At 42.8% G+C, this 22,650-nt stretch overlaps 1 protein-coding gene across 6 annotated transcripts in view; it reads left to right on the top strand.

The window, feature by feature from the left end:
- Positions 1 to 21,192, top strand: part of LOC120554370 (plakophilin-4-like) — a 55,907-nt gene extending 34,715 nt beyond the window's left edge. For all 6 annotated transcript variants that reach the window (XM_039793237.1, XM_039793236.1, XM_039793240.1 and 3 more), the window contains 15 exons: positions 2,466 to 2,636; positions 3,719 to 3,920; positions 4,670 to 4,802; positions 7,287 to 7,500; positions 9,591 to 9,774; positions 10,909 to 11,026; positions 11,339 to 11,533; positions 12,029 to 12,202; positions 12,412 to 12,562; positions 13,981 to 14,173; positions 14,873 to 14,957; positions 15,911 to 16,028; positions 16,592 to 16,723; positions 17,427 to 17,500; positions 18,834 to 21,192. In XM_039793237.1, the coding sequence (XP_039649171.1) occupies positions 2,466 to 2,636; positions 3,719 to 3,920; positions 4,670 to 4,802; positions 7,287 to 7,500; positions 9,591 to 9,774; positions 10,909 to 11,026; positions 11,339 to 11,533; positions 12,029 to 12,202; positions 12,412 to 12,562; positions 13,981 to 14,173; positions 14,873 to 14,957; positions 15,911 to 16,028; positions 16,592 to 16,723; positions 17,427 to 17,500; positions 18,834 to 19,097 (2,408 nt within the window). In that variant the 3' untranslated portion in view covers positions 19,098 to 21,192. The remainder of the gene's footprint in view (positions 1 to 2,465; positions 2,637 to 3,718; positions 3,921 to 4,669; positions 4,803 to 7,286; positions 7,501 to 9,590; positions 9,775 to 10,908; positions 11,027 to 11,338; positions 11,534 to 12,028; positions 12,203 to 12,411; positions 12,563 to 13,980; positions 14,174 to 14,872; positions 14,958 to 15,910; positions 16,029 to 16,591; positions 16,724 to 17,426; positions 17,501 to 18,833) is intronic.
- Positions 21,193 to 22,650: the final 1,458 nt, after the last annotated feature.

Here is a 22,650-nt window from a genome sequence, read left to right as displayed (position 1 = left end):
AACAACTGTAATAGTGGAAGAGTTTGACCCAAACCTCTTCCACTTGCGCATGAATCATGGTTTCTTCTGGCACATTTCAGGCTTTTTTTGGTACCTTAAGCATCCTTTAACCCGAAGGTCACAGTTGTTTTTGGTGTGTGTTCCTGAAGAGCGACTTAAGAAAGGGAAAAAGAAACCCAGGTCCAGATTCAAACACTATCCCAAATACAACAAGTGCACATTTTCTATTCAGTATTTCTCAAAGAGTGGTTAACCGTCTGAGGTCTAAGAGCATTTTAACATATCTTCTTAAATTCACCTTTTCAGGCTATTTGCATATAACTGATCCCCATGTGTTTCGTATCCAAATGTTCACAACAAACTCAGCGTTTAGTACAGTGACGCCCAAATTAGTTCCAGAGCGATGTATAAAGAGATAATTTGTTCCTAAAGCTGAAAAGTTGATGTTTGCTTTTTGAAATTTTCTCAAATCTCTTGTGGAAAAAAACCTATACTTGTTTTGGTGCTTGAAATGAGTTTACAAAAGTCTTGGGTTTACAAAAGTAGTGTAAAAAATGACATTTTGTAATATTGCTTTTTGAGTAGGAGTGTTGTCAAACATCGCTTGGACTTGCCGGTGCGTCTTTTGTCCTCCAGAGGGTTAATTAAAAGCGAACCCTGGTGGTGGTCGGCGAGCAGATTTTTCACGTTTTAAATTAAAAATTCACAAACCGTGTTTCCCAAACTGTCTGCCAACGACTTCAAACTGTTAGAAGTATAGATCTGTTGTTAACAATATTAAATGAAAATTGTTATTTGTATCGGTACGTTTGAGCCTCCAGTTTATGTCTCAAATGTCCAGCGGCATTTGAAGGAAACACAGAGGAATAAAGTTGACGTCACTGTCAACTTACGAGATTGATCGATGTCTTCAGACAGACATTGCTCTCCTGATGTCTCAGCGTAAGATAAGATGGAAACCGAGACAATGAGTGACTCAGCTGTTTGTAAGAGCTGTCATTTCATTTAGCTGTAATCTGTAATATACGGTTGGAGTTGGAGTTTTTGGGGACATTTTGGCAGTTAGGTGGTCCGTGAGATTTTTGTTTTATTGGGTAAGTGCTCCTTGGTCTGAAAAGGTTTGAGAAACCTTGTTCGGTTACACTTTACTTGAAGGTATCTACATAAGAGTGATATGACACTGTCACGAACGTGTCAAACATAAACAAGTCATAAACGTTTATGACATAACGCTTCTTTTAGTAAGTGTCATGACTGTGTCATGTGTTCATGACAGTGTCATGTCACTCTTATGTAGATACCTTCAAGTCAAGTGTTACCCATTGTCTAAAGGAAGGCTCTTTGCGATAAGAGACCAGAGTTTTTCCGTCTTATGTAAAGAGAGCTGCGGAAGCAAATAGCTCCTCCATCACAGGCTCGGAGTGCAAATTGTGTGCTTCAGCTTGTTGGACTGATCCACCGCTGCTGCCGCAACCCTCCCCTCTCGTGCCCTAAAGCCTCTTTATAATTGGAGCGCTCTTTGAACCGATCTGCTCCAGAGATTGGAGGATGGTAAAAACCCTCTGCTCAGCTTGTTTGACTTGCTGATGACAACGCCTGCAGCACACTGAGTGGCCAGAGTCTTTGCGCGAGCACAACAGCAGTAGGGATAAGTTGGCTTTATGAAGTACAGTGTTTGGCACAATCTCCATTTGCATGGCCTCACCTAGGGATGACTAGTACGGGAACCATGTAATGAGATGTGCATATGAATTCATGCATGACGGGCAGAGAGAGGCTTTATTCGGTTGTTACTGATTTTACACAGCTTTCTTTTCAGTCCGAGATAAGGAAGTATGATTTGATCATTCTGCAAAAGATCCTGACTGAAATGATCTCTGTACGTGGCAGTGTTGTAGTCAAGACCACCTAAACCGAGACCAAGTCATCACCAGAACCAGAGTGTAGCGAGACCGAGACAAGACCAAGACTTTGAGGGGTTGAGACCAAGAGAAGACCAAGACTTTGAGGGGTTGAGACAAGACCGAGACTTTGAGGGGTTGAGACCAAGAGAAGACCAAGACTTTGAGGGGTTGAGACCAAGAGAAGACCAAGACTTTGAGGGGTTGAGACCGAGACAAGACCGAGACTTTGAGGGGTTGAGACCGAGACAAGACCGAGACTTTGAGGGGTTGAGACCAAGAGAAGACCAAGACTTTGAGGGGTTGAGACCGAGACAAGACCAAGACTATGAGGGGCTAAGACCGAGAAAGACCAAGACTTTGAGACCGAGACAAGACCGAGACTTTGTGGGGCCTAGTCCGAGAAAAGGTTGGAAAAACCCATAGTAACCCTTTTAAGATGAATCGCCTACCTCAAAATCTCTGAAAAGACAGGTTGTCGTCAGTAGTTTCCAAATAATAACTTAATAAAAACAAAGTATGAATTAAGTTCACTTGCCTATGTTTGTACTTGTGTACCTGCAGGGCTTCACAGTTCGTACGTCGGTCAGGCAGGGCAGATGGATTCAGAGCTGAGGGCAGCGCTGTCTCCAGACTGCCACATGACGCCCGTGTTCGATGAGCGCTCCTTCCACAGCCCCCTGTACCACAGCCCCACCCACGACCCCCAGGGCTCGCTCTACAGGACAAACACAGGTACGTTACAGACATGCTTTGATTTAATCGTAAAATCAACATTTTTTACGGTATTATTGCCTTGTCTCGTATAGTCTTCTCACAGTTTTGTCGACATAAATCCCTAAAAAAATCAGCAAAAAAGTTGTCTTAGCCATCAAATAGTTTGGCGTGTGTCTGTGTGTCTGTGCGTGTGTGCGTCCCACTTTTTAAACCAAAGTTACATCCTTGATTGAGTTACTAAAACGGCCCTTATATCCCACATCAGCGTCCCCCTCGGGAGCCCCGGTTCCCCAGCTTGAGAAGCTGGGCTCACTTTCACATCTGCTCTGAAGATTATGTCTCTAAAAAAACATGTGTGGCGGCATTGAGGGTTTACAGGCACAGAAAACTGTTGTTACTACGGCTCCCCGAGGTCAGAACTTAATTAGGCTGAAACCTTTTCATGTTCTCCGCCGGTTCTTAAAGGAAGCCTTTTACAGAATGAAATTAACGAATGTATTGAGTGTCAATAACCTTGAAAATTTGTAACTCTGGCTTCCAAGGGAATCTTCCCATGCAGCTCGCCTTAGCACATTTGGGCCAATCTCGAATATTCGTGACTGCATGCATAAAATAACTTGTCAAAGACAAATGATTATTATCAGTAGCAGCCATTAGTGGGCGGCCCTTCTGGCATTTGCCCAAATTCCAGATGGCCAGTCCGCCACTGCACTTACGTAGCATGATAGTACCTTCTCTTTTATGTGACATTGGATGTATTTTTGCACTTGATAGCTGTGGCTCAGGTGGTAGAGCACCTACCAATCGGAAGGTTGGTGGTTTGGTCCCAGCCCTGCAGTCCCATGTCGAAGGGCCCTTGGGCAAGACACTGAACCCCGAAAAACCCAGGTGGCACCTTGTATGGCAGCCTCGGCCACAGTGTATGAATGCGTGTGAATGGTGAATGGTTCCTGTGCTGTTGTCGTTAACACTAGAAAAGCGCTATATGAATACAGTCTATTTACATTTACAAACTGCCTTTTCTGAACCCCAAAACAAAAACCTGGATATAATTTATTTCCAAGTCATGTTTGTCATGTCCCTCGTTTCATTTTCCCCAGGTATGGCGACCCTCCCTAGGGCCACGAGCCACTGCGGCACGCTGCCGTACCAAAGAAGCAGCTACGGGCTGAGCACCGCGGCTCTGTTTGTCGACTCCTACGGGGTCTCCGGCGAGCCCGTCTTCTCCCACCGCCACTCGGGACTGGTGGAGCGGGTGGTCACGCGCACCCCGTCCATCGAGAGCATCCATAAAGACCCCAGGTACTCCCGCACAAACACACTTTCAGACGTAGGTTGATGTACAGAATGCAGTTCCATTAACATTACATAAACTATGTCCACATTTAAAAACCAACTCAAAACCTTATTTTCTCAGGCATTTGTTTAATGTGTGTGTGTGTGTTGTGTGTGTGTGTGTTTGTCTGTGTGTGTGTTTGTGTGTGTGTGTGTCCGTCTGTCTCTGTGTGTGTATGTGTCTCTCTCTCTTCATGTGTGTATTTCTCGGTGTGTGTGTCTATATGTGTGTGTATTTCTCTCTGGTTGTGTGTGTCTCTCTGTATGTGTGTATTTCTCTCTGGTTGTGTGTGTCTCTCTGTATGTGTGTATTTCTGTCTGTTTGTTTGTGTGTGTGTGTCTCTCTGTCTGTCTGTGTGTGTGTGTGTGTTTGTCTCTCTATATGTGTGTGCATTTCTCTGGTTGTGTGTGTCTCTCTCTGTATGTGTTTGTATTTCTCTCTGTTTGTTTGTGTGTGTGTGTGTGTGTCTGTCTGTCTCTCTGTATGTGTGTGTATTTCTCTCTGTTTGTTTGTTTGTGTGTGTGTGTCTGTATGTGTGTGTGTATTTCTTTTTTTTTTTGCGTGTGTGTCTGTATGTGTGTATTTTTCTCTGTTTTTGTGTGTGTGTGTGTGTGTGTGTGTGTGTGTGTCTCCCTTCTAGCCCCGCCCCTGTTGGTGTTACGTCTTACAGAGAAGGGTTAGAGTGTAAAGTGACAGTTTTTGTTTTCCCCCTCAGGGAGTTTGCTTGGCGTGATCCCGAGCTGCCGGAGGTCATCCACATGCTGCAGCATCACTTCCCCTCCGTCCAGGCCAACGCCGCCGCCTACCTGCAGCACCTGTGCTACGGAGACAACAGGGTCAAGGTGGAGGTAAGAGGACAGGGACACGCTGCGCTGCTGTCTGACTATATATAACAGGACAGACGTCCAGAGGTGTATAGTCCAGGTGCCAGAAAGTAGAAATCCTGTCCAGCAGTTGTCCCAACCATCACTAAACCAGCTCCTCTACCAGGTAGATGAGCTCGTTAGTGAAAACACCTGTTCTAGATGTAGAGGCAGATCCAAAAACATGGCAGGATTTTTACTTTCTGGCACCTGGACTATACACGTCTGCAGACGTCACAGTCATGGCTCACTCCTCTGCAGTGGGTCAAGACATTTACTTAAATAAAACAAGTACTAATACCACACTGTAAAAATACTCTGTTACAAGTAAAAGTCCTGCGTTGAACATGTTACTTCAGTAAAAGTCTGTAAGTATCATCTCGAAAATGTAGTTAAAATTAATTTAATTAAAAGTAAAGAACTCTCCTCCCATTGTAGAAAGATCCAACCAGTTGTGTGTTTAATGGTCTCATCATCTCAGCTGGACTTGTAGCCGTTATATTGTCGGCTGGTTTACTTTAGAATCAAACATCAGATTTTATAAACTACATGTGTTTTGTGTGCAGGAATCTTAATGTGTAAAGTAACTAGTAACTAAAGCTGTAACAGATGAATGTAGTGGAGTAAAATGTAGAATAATTCTCTCTGAAATGTAGCAGAGTAGAAGTAGAAAGTGGCATGAAAAAAGACACAAGTACCTCAACATTTGGACATTTGGAGTGCAGTACTGGGGTAATGTACTTAGTTACATTCCAGAGCTGGTACTCAGGAGGGCACTGCCACGTTTAAAAGGCTTCACTCGCCACCAAAGACACTTTTAAAACATGTGCAGCGGGCGCCTGGATTGCTCAGTTCGTAGAGCCGAGGACCAGACCTCTATATGTGGGCACCCGCCCACATATAGAGGTCTGGTCCTCGACGCAGTGGGCCAGGGTTCGACTCCGACCTGCGGCCCTTTGCTGCATGTCATCCCCCTCTCTCTCTCCCCTTTCATTTCTTCAACTGTCCTGTCAATAAAGGCCTAAAAATGCCCATAAAATAAAAAAATAAATAAAAAAAACCTGTGCAGCTCCAGTAGTTTTTCCTATGCAGTTTTCCTTGAGGAACCATTCGACCAAAACATGTTTAAAATAAAAAAGGACCTCCCCCAGAGTGCAAACTCTCAAAACTAAATGTGTTTAATTGCTCATTGCTGCAAGTGTCTCATATTGTATGCCTACACTGTCTCTAAGAGTTTAGCCTCAGCTTACAGGGTTTGAAATTGGACATTTTCTTTTTTGCTGCCAAACTCTGAGCCAATGCGCCATCTGCTCCAACAAAACTTCAAGTAGCATTGGTGCCAAATGTGCCGAAAAAATGCCTCTCGCTCGCTCTCTCTCTCTGCTCTGCTTCCTGTGCAGTAAATAACTCCCAACACAATGGCGGGGCTTCACGCGAGAGCCATTTCAGTGCCGTTTGGTTTGTTTGGCGATGAGCTTCTTAATTAGCCTTCGCAGCGGCCTGGAAACGCGCCTGCTCGCTGTGCCCGAAACCCAAATGTTTTCAGTGACGGTTTGAACACAGAATCAGAGAGAAGCGAGGGGGGGGAGCGTCTGCTGCTCTCCCGAGACGGGTTTATTTTCGAGATGACACTAGAAAGTTTTGAAGATGCCACAGTTCTGCATGTTTCCGCCCCGGTTTCATTCTCCGAAATGAGTGCATGTCTTTTCTTCTTTTTAAAAGTGACTTTTGTTTATTTAAAATCCAAAACATATTCATTTAGAATGGCTTTTAATACATAGTAGCGCTGTGACATTTTTCCTTTCTTCCTCCTGCTTTTATGTAACTTTTTATTTCACTGTATTCTATGTTTTTTTCTTTTTTATTGTATGTGAGGTTGTTTTATTCTTGTTCCTTGATACCCGCTGTCTGCTGTAAAGTGCTATATGAATACACATCCAAAATCATGTTTTGTAAAGAAACAAAACTGGCTAAAAACTTTTATTAACATGCAATAATAGTTAGTTTTTTCATGACATCCATCATTTTTAAAGATAAGGTGACAGTTCATTCTATGTGGGGGATCATAGTTGTAGATTTATATCCCATATTTAGAAAAGGTAGATTTGTCCCCCATAATAAAATATGAAAGACAACCCACTCCCCAAAAGGGGTCCAAATAACTTTTCAGGGGGCTCAAAACATGTATGGAAAACAAGAACTGTTTCTACTTGTGCTACATTGGGGGGGGGGTTAAAGAAACACAACAGGAGCAAGAAAAATGGTATGTAGATTTAAACATAGAAGCTTTCTCGTAACAGATTTGTTGTTGAGATGTACATTATTCCTAAATATGACCCTAAAGGAGACTTTTTGCGTCAATAACAAACACCAAAGATACCTGACCAAGCGTCTCTTTTTGACGCGCTGGGTGTGAGAATGTGCGATTTGAAGTTCACCCATCTCTGTGATTGGTCCCCTGCTATGCAGGTGTGTCACCTGGGAGGGATCCAGCACCTGGTGGACCTGCTGGATCACAAGCTGACCGAGGTCCAGAAGAGCGCCTGCGGGGCCCTGAGGAACCTGGTGTACGGCAAGGCCACCGACAACAACAAGGTGGCGCTGAGGAACTGCGGCGGCGTGCCCGCCCTGCTGCGCCTCCTCCGGAAAACAACCGACAACGAAGTCCGCGAGCTGGTCACTGGTACGTCAAGTCAGGGTTAACTTAGTCTAGTCTCGCGTTGCCAGACCTTCCTCCACAGCGCTGCGGAGGAAGGTCTGGCTAGTCCACACAACACTCGGGATGGGAGGAAAACGTGCTCTGGTTTATTGGCATTTCTTTAAACCAATCACAATAGTCTTGGGCGGGGCTAAGCGCCGGACGGAGCCACGGAACTTGTTTTGGTGGAACATGTGTACGTTCAAAAGTAGTTTTAGTCGTGCAACAGAAAACTCCGATTGGACAGATAGTCTAGCTAGCTGTCTGGATTTACCCTGCAGAGATCTGAGGACCATAACCATAGTCCTCACAAATCCACCAGAGTTCAGGACGCCAACACAGAGACAGAGGAAGGGGACGATCGCCTGGCCGAAAAGAGGGACATCTGGCAGAATTTCTGGCAGCAACCGGATTTATCCCGGAAATGAAACGTCGTTGATATAGACTAGGTAGCTGCAAACTCATGTCTTTATGTTCCTAAATTCAAGTGAAAGCATCATCCACATTGACAAAACATTCATCCCGCTGTGATGCGTGTGGGCGTCCGGCTGGCTGCGAGGCCCGTTGGTAGCCCAGCTCGCTCGCTGGCTGAGCGTTGGCCCGTGTCGTCGTCTGACTGGCCGGCTGCGTATTAATCTGTGTATCGTCTGTTCTGTGGGAGGTGAGAGCGACAGCGGCTTAAGCGCGCGCCGCTCACAGAACAGATCTCGGCACAGTCCTCGGGACAGATGCTTAGATAATTGTGCTTCGGAAAAAAAAACAGAACGGCACTGACAGCTCTGCAGCCACACCACACAGACTGTTTAATACCGGCAGATATGAAGCTGCTAGACGCCTCAGATTCTCGGCAAAGACATCGAGGAGAGTCTTTACTTTGATATAAAGCTGTGGGAAAGATTCTATTTTTACAGCGCAAGTCAGGATTACAATTCTTACAAGCTGTACTCCATACTTTAGTGGACCCAAATGGCTGCAGGATGTCCAGTTTGTTCTGCTCTTTAACTACCATAACCCCACGGAAAGTCGCAAGCTAATGTTAAGAAAATTTTAATTTTACATAAATATATATATATTTTTTTTGTTTAGCAATTTTTATTGATTTTTCATTAAACCAAGTAACATTCTCTACAGTACATATTGGACCAAATGTATACAAAGAAAGTATGGCTGTGTTATACAGATACAAAACAGTGTGAAAGATATCCCCATCCCACCCCACCCCACCCACCCATCCCAGTTTGTCCCTTTAAGTCCAGATCATCACAAAAATAATTGATCAATGAAGTGCTTGTCCAACGAGGCATTGTAGAAGAAGCATATACAATTTAGCACAACATTTCAAAGTAAGTGATTACTAGTAAAGGAGAAAGTAGAGGAAAATAAAGCAAAAATAACGATAATAATAATAATAATAATAATAAAATAGTAACATAACTAAGTAAACAAGTCAAGCCAAATAAATAAAAATAAATAAATGGATAAATAAAAGTAAAAGGTGGGAGGTTGCCGCTCCGCTATAATAATAGCACCTTAGTCATCCTTATCTAATGGTGTTTGCAAGCTCTCGTAGTACTTTAAAAAAGGGGCCCAGACCTTCCCGAATGTTTGCAAGGAGCCTTTACGGGTATATCTGATCTTCTCAAGTTTCAGGAAGTGCATAACATCTCTAATCCATCTAGTGAAGCTGGGGGGTGCTTGTTCCTTCCAGGAGAGCAGGATGAGACGCCTGGCAATCAGGGAGGTGAATGCTATGAGGGGGCGATTTTCAAGAGTAAATCCAAATAAGGCACTTATAGGGTTGAGGGTGATGTTTCTTTGAAGCATCTTAGAGTAGGCCCCAAAGATGTTGGCATAAATATATATTTTTTTATAAAAATAAGAATGTTTCCAGGAAGTAAATTCTTTCTCGCTTTGTACATTAATTGTGCCATTTTAAAATAAATTAGATATGGATCTAATGTATGGACATGTCAGAGCATATGACTTTAGGAATAGTGCATTAGTTAGGGTACTAGTATGTAACCCCTGTTTATTGTGGGTACTAATATGTAACCCCTCTTCCTTGGTGCCCCCAGGCGTCCTGTGGAACCTCTCGTCGTGTGACGCGGTGAAGATGACCATCATCCGCGACGCTCTGAGCACGCTGACCAACACGGTGGTCATCCCCCACTCGGGCTGGAGCAGCGGCGCGCACCGCGACGAGCACAAAGTCAAGTTCCAGTCCTCGCTGCTGCTGCGGAACACCACCGGCTGCCTGAGGTGAGGAACCAATCAGACGCAGCAAAGCGCAGCCTTACGTCACACACATTGTTTTCTTTTTTTAGTCTTTCTCTCTTGTTCAGGGGTGGAATGTGACTAAGTAGCATTTCCAATGCAGGACTTTTACTGTAACAGTATAGTTTACAGTGTGGTATTAGCACTTTTACGCAGTAAATGACCTGAATACTTCTTCCACCACTGCTCAAGTTCTATGCTGAAAAAATTATCCCCCCTTTGGTTGAAAAATGTAATAACATTTTGAAAAAGAACGATTGATGCCACCATTATTCTAGTTTTTATCGACGTTAATCATCATGCTGATGAGGTTCATGCATATTGATCACGTTTTACATTTCACACAGCACACCCCTTCACAGTTAATCTGTCCCAAAACTACACAAATCCATTCTCATTTCTTAATAAAAATGGATTTAACAAAGTGCTTCGCCTCCAAAGCCCTGAGTGGAGACTTCCCGCTTCACATGCTGCAGACTGGCCTGATTGGACGGGTGCCAGACATTCTTTATTGTCAGGAGCCAATCAGGACAGAGTCCAGGTGTGTTTCCTGAACTAGTCAAAAAAAGAATGTCTTTAACTTCTCAAACAAAATGAATTTGAATGGCTTCATTAATCATCTTTGATCATGGCTGTACACAAACTGGTGATTCTTTAAATAGCTTTAAATGGCTCCGTGCTGCAGATAAACTGCATCCCTCTCCCCAGAAGCCTCCAGCATTTTTCTATCTGCATTCACGCTGTGGATTGATGGTATAGAAATGCATTGTGGGAGTCATGTGCTGTTGTGCAGTCGTCTCATGTCAGCTCTCCATTAGTGGCAGTTGCAGGTTCCTATTGGAGAATCGGCTCCCTCCTTTACTTGTATCTGGGCAGGTTTTTAAGCCACCCTGTGGGGAAATCCACACACTGCACCTCAGTCTGAACGTGTGTGTGTGTGTGTGTGTGTGTGTGTGTGTGTGTGTGTGTGTGTGTGTGTGTGTGTGTGTGTGTGTGTGTGTGTGTGTGTGTGTGTGTGTGTGTGTGTGTGTGTGTGTGTGTGTGTGTGTGTGTGTGTGTGTGTGTGTGTGTGTGTGGGTGGTGTGTGTGTGTGTGTGCGTGCGTGTGCGTGCGCGTGAGGAACCTGAGCTCAGCAGGGGAGGAGGCGAGGAGTCAGCTGCGTTGCTGTGAAGGTCTGGTCGACTCGCTGCTTCACGTCCTCAAAGCCTGCGTCAACACCTCCGACTACGACAGCAAGGTGCCGCAAACACACACACACACACACACACACACACACACACACTTTTGTTACTTCATGTCACAATTTATTCCTAGGAGACTTATCCTAACCCAAGTGGTAATTTGTATATAGGCCTAACAGAATGTTCTGTATTTATGACTGTAGCTATAATTTAATTTTTTTATTTGGCCACGGGGCAAAGTCCGAGTCATAAGCTGCCATAAGCTGCCAGAACTTTATTTTACGGGTTTCTTTGTTAGAGTGTAGGATTACAAGTTATGTCGGTTTTGCGGACAATGCCCGAGATATTTGGACTTTTATATCTCTCAGATCGTGGAGAACAGCGTGTGCACCCTGAGGAACCTGTCCTACCGGCTGGAGGTGGAGATGCCCTCCTCTCGTCTCCTTGGCAACCCGGAGTTGGACACCCTGCTGGGCTTCTCCTCGCCGGCCAAGGAGCTGGACTACCTCTGCTGGGGCAAGAGGAGGCGCGGCCGGAAGAGGGGCGGCTGGCCCGACGACAAGGTACCAACTCACGGAGGGGGGGGTTGAGGTGCTGGAAGAATCTGGGAAATGGAGGAGAATATACACCATCTCACTCTCATCGCGTCAAAAAACGACGCTTGGCCGGGTGCCTTTGGCGTTTGTTGCTGACGCAAAAAGTCTCCTTTAGCGTCATGTTTAGACGCGCTTGGTCGGGACTCTCGCCGTCACATTTGACGCTCTGGGTCGGGGCGTAAGTTTAACTGACAAGCGGCACAACAACGGGACAGTTAGGTTTAGAAAAAGATTGTGGGTGGGGTGTACAAAATGTACGTTTCAGTGACACGCCGCAGCAACCGTGGGTTTGATTCCGAGCTGGGGATCTTTGCTGCATGTCATTCCCCTCTTTCTCCCCATTTCCTATCTACAGCTGTCCTGTCTATTCAATGCTTAAAATGCCTAAAAAATACTATAAAATCAAACAAACAAACACATTTTCCAATATTTTCTGCATGTGTTTTTGTGCGTTTGGCACAGTGGGACGGCGTGGGGCCGATCCCGGGTTTCTCCCAGCCTCTGAGGGGGGCGGAGCTGCTGTGGCACCCGGTGGTGGTGAAGCCGTACCTCAACCTGCTGGCCGAGAGCTCCAACCCCGCCACGCTGGAGGGCGCCGCTGGCTCGCTGCAAAACCTCTCCGCCGGCAACTGGAAGGTAGGACGCCGGAAAGTTCACGAAGCAGACTCGCCACTTCTGTTTGACCATGTTTTGTCCTTTTTTTCTTTAGTTTATACTAGGGAGTTAGGTCTAGAAACTGTATTTTTTTTTAACAGATTTAAGTAATAAAACTTGTGTGTGTGTGTGTGTGTGTGTGTGTGTGTGTGTGTGTGTGTGTGTGCGCGTGCGTGTGCGTGTCCGTCCAGTTCTCGGCCTACATCCGGGCGGCGGTGCGTAAAGAGAAAGGTCTGCCCATCCTGGTGGAGCTGCTGAGGATGGACAACGACCGGGTGGTCTGCTCCGTCGCCACCACCCTCCGCAACATGGCGCTGGATAGCCGCAACAAGGAGCTGATAGGTACACACACACACACACACACACACACACACACACACACACACACACACACACACACACACATAATCAATAGACTGATTCCTGAAACTCAAACTGTGAAAAGATCATCTTCACACTTGAGTCAGAAACTACTTTTTTTTAATATGACATCATACAGTATGTTTTTTTTTTTTTTTAAGTGCTCATATTCTGCTCATTTTCCAGTTCATAATTGTATTTAGAGGTTGTACCAGAAAAGGTTTATGTGGTTTAATTTTCAGAAAACCCCATGTTTTTGTTGTACTGCACATTGCTGCAGCTCCTCTTTTCACCCTGTGTGTTGAGCTCTCTGTTTTAGCTACAGAGTGAGACATCTTACTTCTGTTCCATCTTTGTTGGGAGTCGCACATGTGCAGTAAGGACTACTAGCCAGTCAGAAGCAGAGTATGAGGGCGTGCCCTGACAGTACCTAGGTAAGGACTACTAGCCAGTCAGAAGCAGAGTATGAGGGCGTGCCATGCTAGCAGCTAGGCGAGCATTATAACGTGTGTTCCAAAGTGACCACGTTTGTCTCTGAAGTAAAGGCTGGACTACAATAGAGCTGTTTGGAGCAGTTTGTGAACAGTGTTTTCTGTTGGAGATGGTAAGTCCCTTTGGGGGGGGACTTTGGGCTTTTTCACTTTGTAAACCTATAATGTGCACAAAAAAGATATAAAACACAATAAAGGAAAGGGAAAAAAACAAAAAACAAAACATAATATGAGCACTTTAAGACTGAGAAACATGCTTCTGCTAACAGACTCCTTAATGTACGGTATTTCATCCGACTGTATTGTGAAGTATTGAGCTTTTTATTCCAGTAAAAGTACAGATACCCTGCGGTGGAATGTAACTAAGAACATGTACTTAAGTACCAAATGTTGAGGTACTTGTACTTTACTTGAGTCTTTTCTTTTCATGCCACTTTCTACTTCTACTCCGCTACATTTCAGAGAGAAATATTGGACTTTTTACTCCACTACATTCATCTGTTCCAGCTTTAGTTACTAGTTACTTTACACATTAAGATTCCTGCACACCAAACACATGTAGTTTATAAAATCTGATGTTTGATTCTAAAGTAAACTAGCCGACAATATAACGGCTACAAGTCCAGCTGAGATGATTAGACCATTAAACACACAACTGGTTGGATCCTTTACTCTTTCTACAATGGGAGGAATTTTCTGCATACTTTAAGGACATTTTTCTGATGACACATACTTTTAGTTAATAACATTTTCAATGTAGGACTTACACTTGTAACAGAGTATTTTCACAGTGTGGTATTAGTACTTTTACTTAAATAAAGGATCTGAACACTACCGTGTCTGTAAAGCTTCACAAGTTTTACGACAAAGTCCAAAGACCAAGTCCATGTTCTGCGTCTCCTCCTGCAGGAAAGTACGCCATGCGGGATCTGGTGAACCGGCTGCCCGGTGGCAGTCCGACGGCGCTGTCAGACGAGACGGTGGCGTCGGTCTGCTGCACGCTGCATGAAGTCACCAGCCGCAACATGGAGAACGCCAAAGCTCTGGCCGACAGCGGAGGCATCGAGAAGCTGGTGGACATCAGTAAAGGACGGGGGAAAGGGTACGAAACGGCAGAGAAACGTCACGGGGAAATCTGTTCGCAGGGTTCATCAAGTCGTTCATCAAGTCTCTGCAAAACACGCCAGCTTTTACTTTTTTAGTAGTCTGGCAGTGCTGTGTCGACTAGCCAGACATTCCTCCACAGCACTGCGAACCTTTAACTTTAATTCCATTTCATTTTTTAAAATTTTGCTGCACGATATGAAGGCATAATGTTGAATATCTTATAATAACTGTATTACTTGCGATAAATAACCAGATATTAAAGCGTATTCAGTTCTGCTGCTTTCACTGTTCTGCTAAAATACAACAAACTGCTTGTTGAGTTTAAAACAAAGGAAAGGAAATCATTTCCAAATTTATTTTATTGAACAAATTGAACATTTTTTTTTAATATAAAAGGCAGCACTAAAAAAAACAATGCCATTACATTTTAAAGTGTATTTTTCTGCTATTTTCTCTCAACTAACACAGAAAATCTCTGAGTTTCTTGCGCAATATGTTGCAGCCTTTCGCGATGTGTTTATTGCACAAGTTGATATTGTGATATTTAAAAAAAAAAAAAATGTAAAAAAACAAGTAGAAAAGGATTTCCAGTGACTTTTGAGTCATTTTCTCAGAACAAAAGGTACTTTAGTGGTATCTCACTGGTGTTAGAGTTTTGTGATGTGTGAAACGACTTCATGTGTTGATTCGGCAGGTACTCGATGAAGGTTGTGAAGGCGGCAGCGCAGGTGTTGAACACGCTGTGGCAGTACAGAGAGCTGAGGAACCTCTACAAACAGGTCGGTACCAGCAGGAGCGTCTAGAAAGCAAGATAAACCCTCTTTTTTTGTTTTTTTCTTATAAGTGACTGATAGGAACATCAATCTTTGACATTGGTCCAATATTAAGAGAGATCGCTGCAGTCGGCAGCCACAGACCGGGCTGCAATGTGATCCTACAGACCTATGGGGCAAATGTGCATCGTCAATTTGGTCCACTAAAAGTGCCTTATTTCTTGCTGACAGGCTCAGATTATTATTCTAAGTGTCTGTCAACATTAATGAAAGGATCCCTACAGAGATAGACCTTTAAAACCTCTTTAAGACCTTTCTGTTAAACCAGAAACAGATCTGAGGTCGCTAGCGCTAAACCCACCAGACTCCATTTAAAAAAACAATACCTTTAGAGTGTATCGAGCCAACATATTTCCACATTTAAATCTGTAAACTACGTGTTTATTTCAACCAAAACTAGAGTTGTGATGGTTGGAAAAGTGGAAAGATGAACCAAGACGGCTTTTTGTAGTTTAATTTTTTCTGTCGACATTGAATGAAGTGTGTTTTACGATGCTAAAATGACTGTTCATTTACATTGAGTCTGGTAGTTTAGTGAACGCAATTTGACGGATGTTTTTATGTTTAAAAAAAGGATCTTACTCTTTAACAGAAAGGTCCACCTCCTTAGAAATCCTTTCCATAATGTTGTCAGACACTTAGAATATTAATCTGAACCTATGGACGTAAATAGAAAGTGCGCAATTGTCCTATTAATACTGGACCAATGTCAAAGATTGTTGTTCCCATTAGTCACTTAGACACAAAAACATGGGAAATATAAAATAAAACGAAGTTACCCTTTAAAAAAACCATAGTAGTTGGTAGTTTTTGAGTCTCTGCACTAAAATGCATGCTTATAATTTGTTTTGCACATGTGTGAGTATTTCTAACTGTACTGATGAACTCTGTGTGTGCAGGACGGCTGGAACTACACTCACTTCGTCACTCCCGTCTCCACGCTGGAGCGAGACCGCTACCTTTCCCAGCCGACCCTGCCCACCGGCCCGCTGCAGATGTCCCCCGTCATCCAATCAGGTGAGACGAATTTCTCCAATAGGAGACAATAAAGACTTATCTTATTTGGGGGGTGAGGTCAAACTGCATTCGGATTACAGATTACAGATTACAACATCAAACAATAAGGAAAATCCTATGAAGTAAGAAAGTATACATCTATAGTTAGTCCGTTAGTCATGCCATGGGCCCATCCCACGTGGAATTACAAGACACCAGCAGCCTGTTTAACAGACCTCTTCCGGTCTCGCATATACATATCATGCGGGGAAATACCTGAATTACAGAAAACAAAAAGCAAATAAATGTGTTAAGCATAATATGAGCACTTTAAAAAAGTTTTATGTTGGAGTTTGTAATTCCAAAAATGTTAATTTTGACTTGAAGATTTTCATTTTCACTGTAAATGCATATCGGTTCCAAATATCCGTTATCGGTTTCATTAACTACTAATAATCGGTATCGATATCGGCCCTGAAAAGCCAGCATCGGTCGACCCCCTAATTTAAACAACACATCGGACTGTATCTGTCAATTCTGAAATAATTCTTGTTTTTTTCGTCTTTATTTCCCCCGCCCCTCAGGTGGCAGTGCAACGTCCTCGCCGGCGATGCTCGGGATAAGAAGACACAGTTCAAACTATCAGCGAGCGCAGTCATCTATGCAACTCGACACGTATTACGGAGACAACAGTTTACACAAACGGCCGTTCGCAGGTATGTGTTGAGCAGCTTGTATATTGTGGCGTCCCTCCGGGATCTCTGCACGCTGTTTCTGTAACCACTGACTCATGGGATCCGTAGTTATTAACATGCAAACTCGCTGCCAGATTAACACCAAATTATGACCTGTTGAAATGCAGTGGTGGAGTGTAACTAAGTACATTTACTCCAGTGCTGTACTTCACTCCAAATGTTGCGGTTCTTGTACTTTACTTGAGTCTTTTCTTTTCATGCCACTTTCTACTTCTACTCCGCTACATTTCAGAGAGAAATATTGGACTTTTTACTCCACTACATTCATCTGTTCCAGCTTTAGTTACTAGTTACTTTACATGTTAAGATTTCTGCACACAAAACACATGTAGTTTATAAAATATGATGTTTGATTCTAAAGTAAACTAGCAAACAATATAATGGCTACAAGTCCAGCTGAGATGATTAGACCATTAAACACACAACTGGTTGGATCCTTTACTCTTTCTACAATGGGAGGAGAGTTCTTTACTTTCAATACTTCAACTACATTTACAGGCTTTTACTTAAGTAACATTTTTAATGCAGGACTTTTACAGTGTGGTATTAGTACTTTTAATGAAGTAGGATGGATCTGAATACTTCTTCCACCGCTGTTGAAAAGTCATATTTCCACCTGGGTTTGGGCTTATGTTTGACCTCCTTTCTGTTTCCTCCACTTCAGGGTCTGAGAAGAAAACTCCGTATTTCATTCGGACATATTCTTCCCAGTCGGGAGAGGATTTGAGAAGGTCCCAGGTAAGACTTTTTTTTTTTTTTTACACAAACTGTTGCAATTCAAATACTGAACATTAATAATAGGGAGCCAAGCTGTAAGTCCAACACCAAGCACAGCGCTGAGATTCATTGGTCAATCAATAGGAAACAAAGTTGTGCTTTAGGAGATAATGCAAAAAACCTGACTGGTTCAATCTTCTCAAATGTCAATTTCTTCTGGTTTTTCTTAGTCCTCCATGATAACAAACTGGAAATGTCGGGGTTTTGGACTCTTCGTTTTAATGGCTTTCAGAAAACGATTACAAAACACTTTGGCTCATCAATCAAGTACAAAATATAATAATCATAAAGCTAGCTTGCCGTGTGTGTGTGTGTGTGTGTGTGTGCGTGTGCGTGCGTGCGTGCGTTACTATCTTGAGGCAGCGGGAAGTGATCGCGCCATTAAGCAACAAAAACCTGGTCTAAAGTCAATAACGCAGCATTTCATTATTTTAACAGGGATTTAGTAAAATGCGCCTAGGCTTATGCACAGCGCACACACTATGCTTGTTACACACACAGGGAATCGCAGCAGCACACACACATATGCATCATAACAGCAATGCTCCAAGGTCCAAACGCGCCTGGCTTTTAAAGGGAATGGGAGAGGATCTCTGATTGGTTGGTTGCATGTTACACCCAAAACACACCTCTGACTAATGAAGACACTAAGTACAACCCTTTAGAACCAGGCGCCCGGCACACGGACCCTCGTCAAACTAGCAAAAGTGGATTTTGACACGCCCTAAACGCACCTGCGCCGTGCGCTCTTAGATCGTTTAAATAGGACCTTATAAATAAAATTTGAAATTGAATATTTAGCTTTTATAAATGCTGGCGTGTTGGTAGTCTGTAATTCCCTGATCAATAAATGACATTCAAATATGTGCTGCCCAACAAAAATCAAAGTTTCTTTTTAAGATTATACATCGATATTACCAAAGATCCTCTATACTAAAGATACTAAAGCGTATTTCAAGCAGCGCCAACGGTATGAAACGGTCCTCACTTCCTGTCTCCTAAAGGGGCGTGGCCTCGTTTGAACGTGTGGTGAACGTCGTGTGGATGGATGAAAAGTTATATTTCTATAATTTATTATTTTCTTTTGCCAACGTTAGATATTTACACAGCTAAAAGACATATTTAGCATCAGAGATTAGTTTTGTTATGTCGTTCACAAACGTTAATTGACGTTAGCTTCTCCAATTTCTTCAATTTGAATGTATTTTGACAGGTGAATGTGATTTGAAAAACCGTTAATAAAAAAATAAATACAACAAAATAAACACAATGGCATTTATTGTTCCTCTCCCAGCACACGGAGCCATTTTACGACGAACCCGACGGGAAGAACTACAACAGCTACCGGATCTACCTGTCGTCCCCGCGGGGCTACGGCGACGAGCAGTACGAGGACGAACCGGCGCACCTGACCCCGTCCTCCCCCGACGGCTACGCCGGCCAGCCGCTCCAGTTCAAAGCCAACGCCAACACCAACTACGTGGACTTCTACTCCACCACAAGGAGGCCTTCAAACAGGGCCAACAAGTTCACCGGCTCCCCCGACTCCTGGGTGTAACTAGACACAAAATGGACACCGTAGCTGCTTCTCGTGTCGCTTAAATTGCCTCCTCGACTCCTCCACTTGCCTCCTTTCTTCGCGTCTTAGTCTTTGAGACGGCCTTCACCGAGGAGGGACGGGAACGACTTCCGGTTCAGCCGAGGAGTCAAGGAGCTATCAGATAAGCGACATGAGAAGTACCCCCCCTGTTGTGTATGTCGAGCTTGTTTCTGTGTGTGTGTGTGTGTGTGTGTGTGTGTGTGTGTGTGTGTGTGTGTGTGTGTGTGTGTGTGTGTGTGTGTGTGTGTGTGTGTGTGTGTGTGGGGTGGTGCACGTTGTCGGTGGGTGGGTGCGCTGTGTGGTTATGTGCAGGGTCCTACCAAAATCTACCAAATGGCTGGTAGATTTGCTTCACTCGCCAGCCAAAAAAACAATGGCAATCTATTGACTTTTATGATTTGATTTATTAAGCACATGTGAAAAAAACATGAAAAGGAAACCCAGAAAACCCTCAAGGGGCTTGACATGTTAGGTTCAACTATTGAGTGGCTGGTAAAATTTGAACATTCATTAGCCATTTGGCTGAACAAAAAAAGTAAATTTTGGACCCTGGTTGTGTGTGAAAGGTTGAGGATGCATGTGAATGTGTGTGTATGCATCTGTGTTGAAAACTGTACTTACTGAATGACCGGGGGCTTGGTTTTTGCCATGTGCAGCTTTTGACTAATTTAGGCCATGTGCACAGTAATGCAGGTAAAACATGAACCATTTCTTTTACTTTACAAAACAATACTTTTAGCGTGTATAGCACTAACATATTTCCACATGTAAATCTGTAAACTATGTGTTTATTTCAACCAAAACTAGAGTTGTGATGGTTGGAAAAGTGGAAAGATGACCCAAAACGGCTTTTCACAGTTTTATTTTGTTTCTGTGTCAACTTTGAATGAAGTGTGTTTTACGATGCTAAAATGACTGTTTATTTACATGGAGTCTGGTTGGTTATTAACGCAATTTTGCAGATGTTTTAAAAAAAGGATCTTACTATTTAACAGAAAGGTCGACCTCCTTAGAAGTCCTTTCCATAATGTTGTCAGACATTTAGAATATTAATCTGAGCCTGTCAGTGGCAAAACGAGCACTTTTGTGAAGGTAAATACAAGCTTGACAATTGTCCTATTAACTTACCTTGTAGCTTGTTTTGCTGACAGCCGACTGCAGCGTTCTCACTTAATACTGAACCAATGTCAATGATTGATTTAGAACTTCTAGATAAGAGCTCCAAACATGTTTCTACTATAGACACTTCAGTATAAAAAATATTGGAAAAATAAAAACAGGAAATCTCAAAACAAACATTTGAACTTTTATCTGCATTACTATGGACATGGACTTGCCATCTTTTCCGTAGTCAAATGGTGCTTTTTGAGAGAAGCCCAGCCCTAACCTTGTTGTTTACCAGAGTGTTTGTTTAGGTCAACTGATTTCATTTTTCTCTGTGGCAAAAATGTGCAGTTTGTTGGCTTTATAACATACATATTGTTCGCCAGCATCCTCGTGAATGTGAGAGAAAAAGAACTGAGAGATCCTGTAAAAAGACAACACCTGGGACAAATACCATTTACTGTTTATAGTGATTGACCTATTTGAGTTTCCTGCTGCGGGAAATAAAACCACTACTCCAAAAAAAAAAAACCGTTGCTCTCAAAACTAAATATGATTTGACCCAGGTTTGGAGAAACTTACCGAACCTTTAAAGACTCAGAGAACCAGGGTTACATCGGTAACCTTTTGCTTTTCTGTATGTTGGCCAGAAGTGCAGTAATATCATAAAGTATGTGGAAAAATGTGAAAACAAATGTGAAAATATATTTGTACAGAAACAATGGTTTAACCGTCCTGTTACATTGTTGTATTCAATATGTAGAACTTTATATGTGATTGTGTGAAGAAGAATTTTTTCTATTATTTATTGATTATTTGTATTAATTTACTTGTGATCTGACCAAAATACGCCATCTGTCTGTTCTGTCCAAAACTGATGATAATGATAATGTGCAATGTTACAGAGGGAGATATATGTATAGGGATTAAAGATTATATCATGATCTGAGATATCTGAAAGTCCTTTATTTTGACGGGGGGGAGACAAAAGTGAAAATTAAATGGCTATATCTTTTATTAGCTTTAATTGCATAAGTTGTAGGTATGCTGATGGAAACGTTATTTGCCGAATAAATTAATGAATTGCAATTAAGTTTTAGGTCATTTTATGGTTGCAACCCACCACAAAACGAAGAAGAAAAAAGTTTTCCACTCTGTTTGCACACAGGACAGGTGTAAACAAAGACAGATGGAAGTGGACGAACGTGGAGACGAGAGACTTTTTGAATTTAATTTACGCAAAATATAACTATATAAATATTTTAGATAGCAAAAAATCTAAGAAATCCCATAATTTATCAGGAACTTGCGAAGGAAATGACCAACAAAGGTTACGACAAGCCGTGGGACGTCCTGCGGAGTAAATGGAAGGCGCTCAAACAGCGATACATGTCTCAAAAAAAGAGAGTTGTCTCTCAGCGGTGCCGGAGGGAAAATAAAAGGAAAGTTTCACCTTTTTGATGAGCTGGATCAGATCCTCGGCCAAAGGCCCATCGGAGCTTCCTCGGCTTCTAATATTAACAACAACTACTTTTGTCTGGCAAAACTTTGTTCGCAAATGTTTGCTTGAATGTTGTGCGATTCAGTGTGAAAATGAACACCTTAAAATGTCTCAAATCAATTCAATATACCAATTTAATCGCAAAACGGCACGTGACGTCATTACGCAACAGGTTTTTATTCGCTTTAAAGCTGTTGGATGTAAACACACTTTAACCAGCTTTATTCGCATGAGTTTTTTTTTTTACCGAACTTCAGATAATTCGATTGACAAGTGGATGGAAACATAGCTAGTGTGTCAGCGCCTTTATCAGTCCTTCCAGAATTTTTTTTTTGTGATTGTTGTGGGCAAAAATCCTTGATTATGCGGCACGTTTTCTTAAAAAATGCGATGGAATATGTGGGATATTTATGCAATTTTATGCAATGAAATTGCGGAAACTTGCAAAAATTGCGGTTTGATGTAAAAGAAAAAAAAAGTGATTCCCCCCATAGACATAATATAGAGTCTATGATTCCCCAAAGCCGGTCTACGGTATATTAGAAGTTCTTTGGATTCCACCAACACCCTGCTTTTTGATGATGTTCACGTCGCGTAATTACGTCACTTCATAATGTTCCCATGGCAACAGGGGAAAATGGCTGCTCTTGTATTAAGTAAATACAACATTTTTCAACTTTCTGCTAAGATATATGTGACTGTATTTGTTGCAACGAAAATACGGGGATTATGAAATCATGCAAGCCCCGCAGATATCGGCAATTTATGCGGCGAAAGTGCGGTGTATTTGAAACAATGCGGCCCCCGCATAAATATGCGGACGTTGGCTGATTATGCATTGAATTATACGAACGCATAATCGCGTTTTTCTGAAGGGACTGAAACTTTATGATGTAAAAATAATGT

This window comes from Perca fluviatilis, chromosome 24, assembly GCF_010015445.1.
Source record: "Perca fluviatilis chromosome 24, GENO_Pfluv_1.0, whole genome shotgun sequence".
Classification (NCBI taxonomy): Eukaryota; Metazoa; Chordata; class Actinopteri; order Perciformes; family Percidae; genus Perca; species Perca fluviatilis.
The sequence above is the reverse complement of the archived record's forward strand: the minus strand, read 5'-3'. Positions and strand labels throughout refer to the sequence as shown.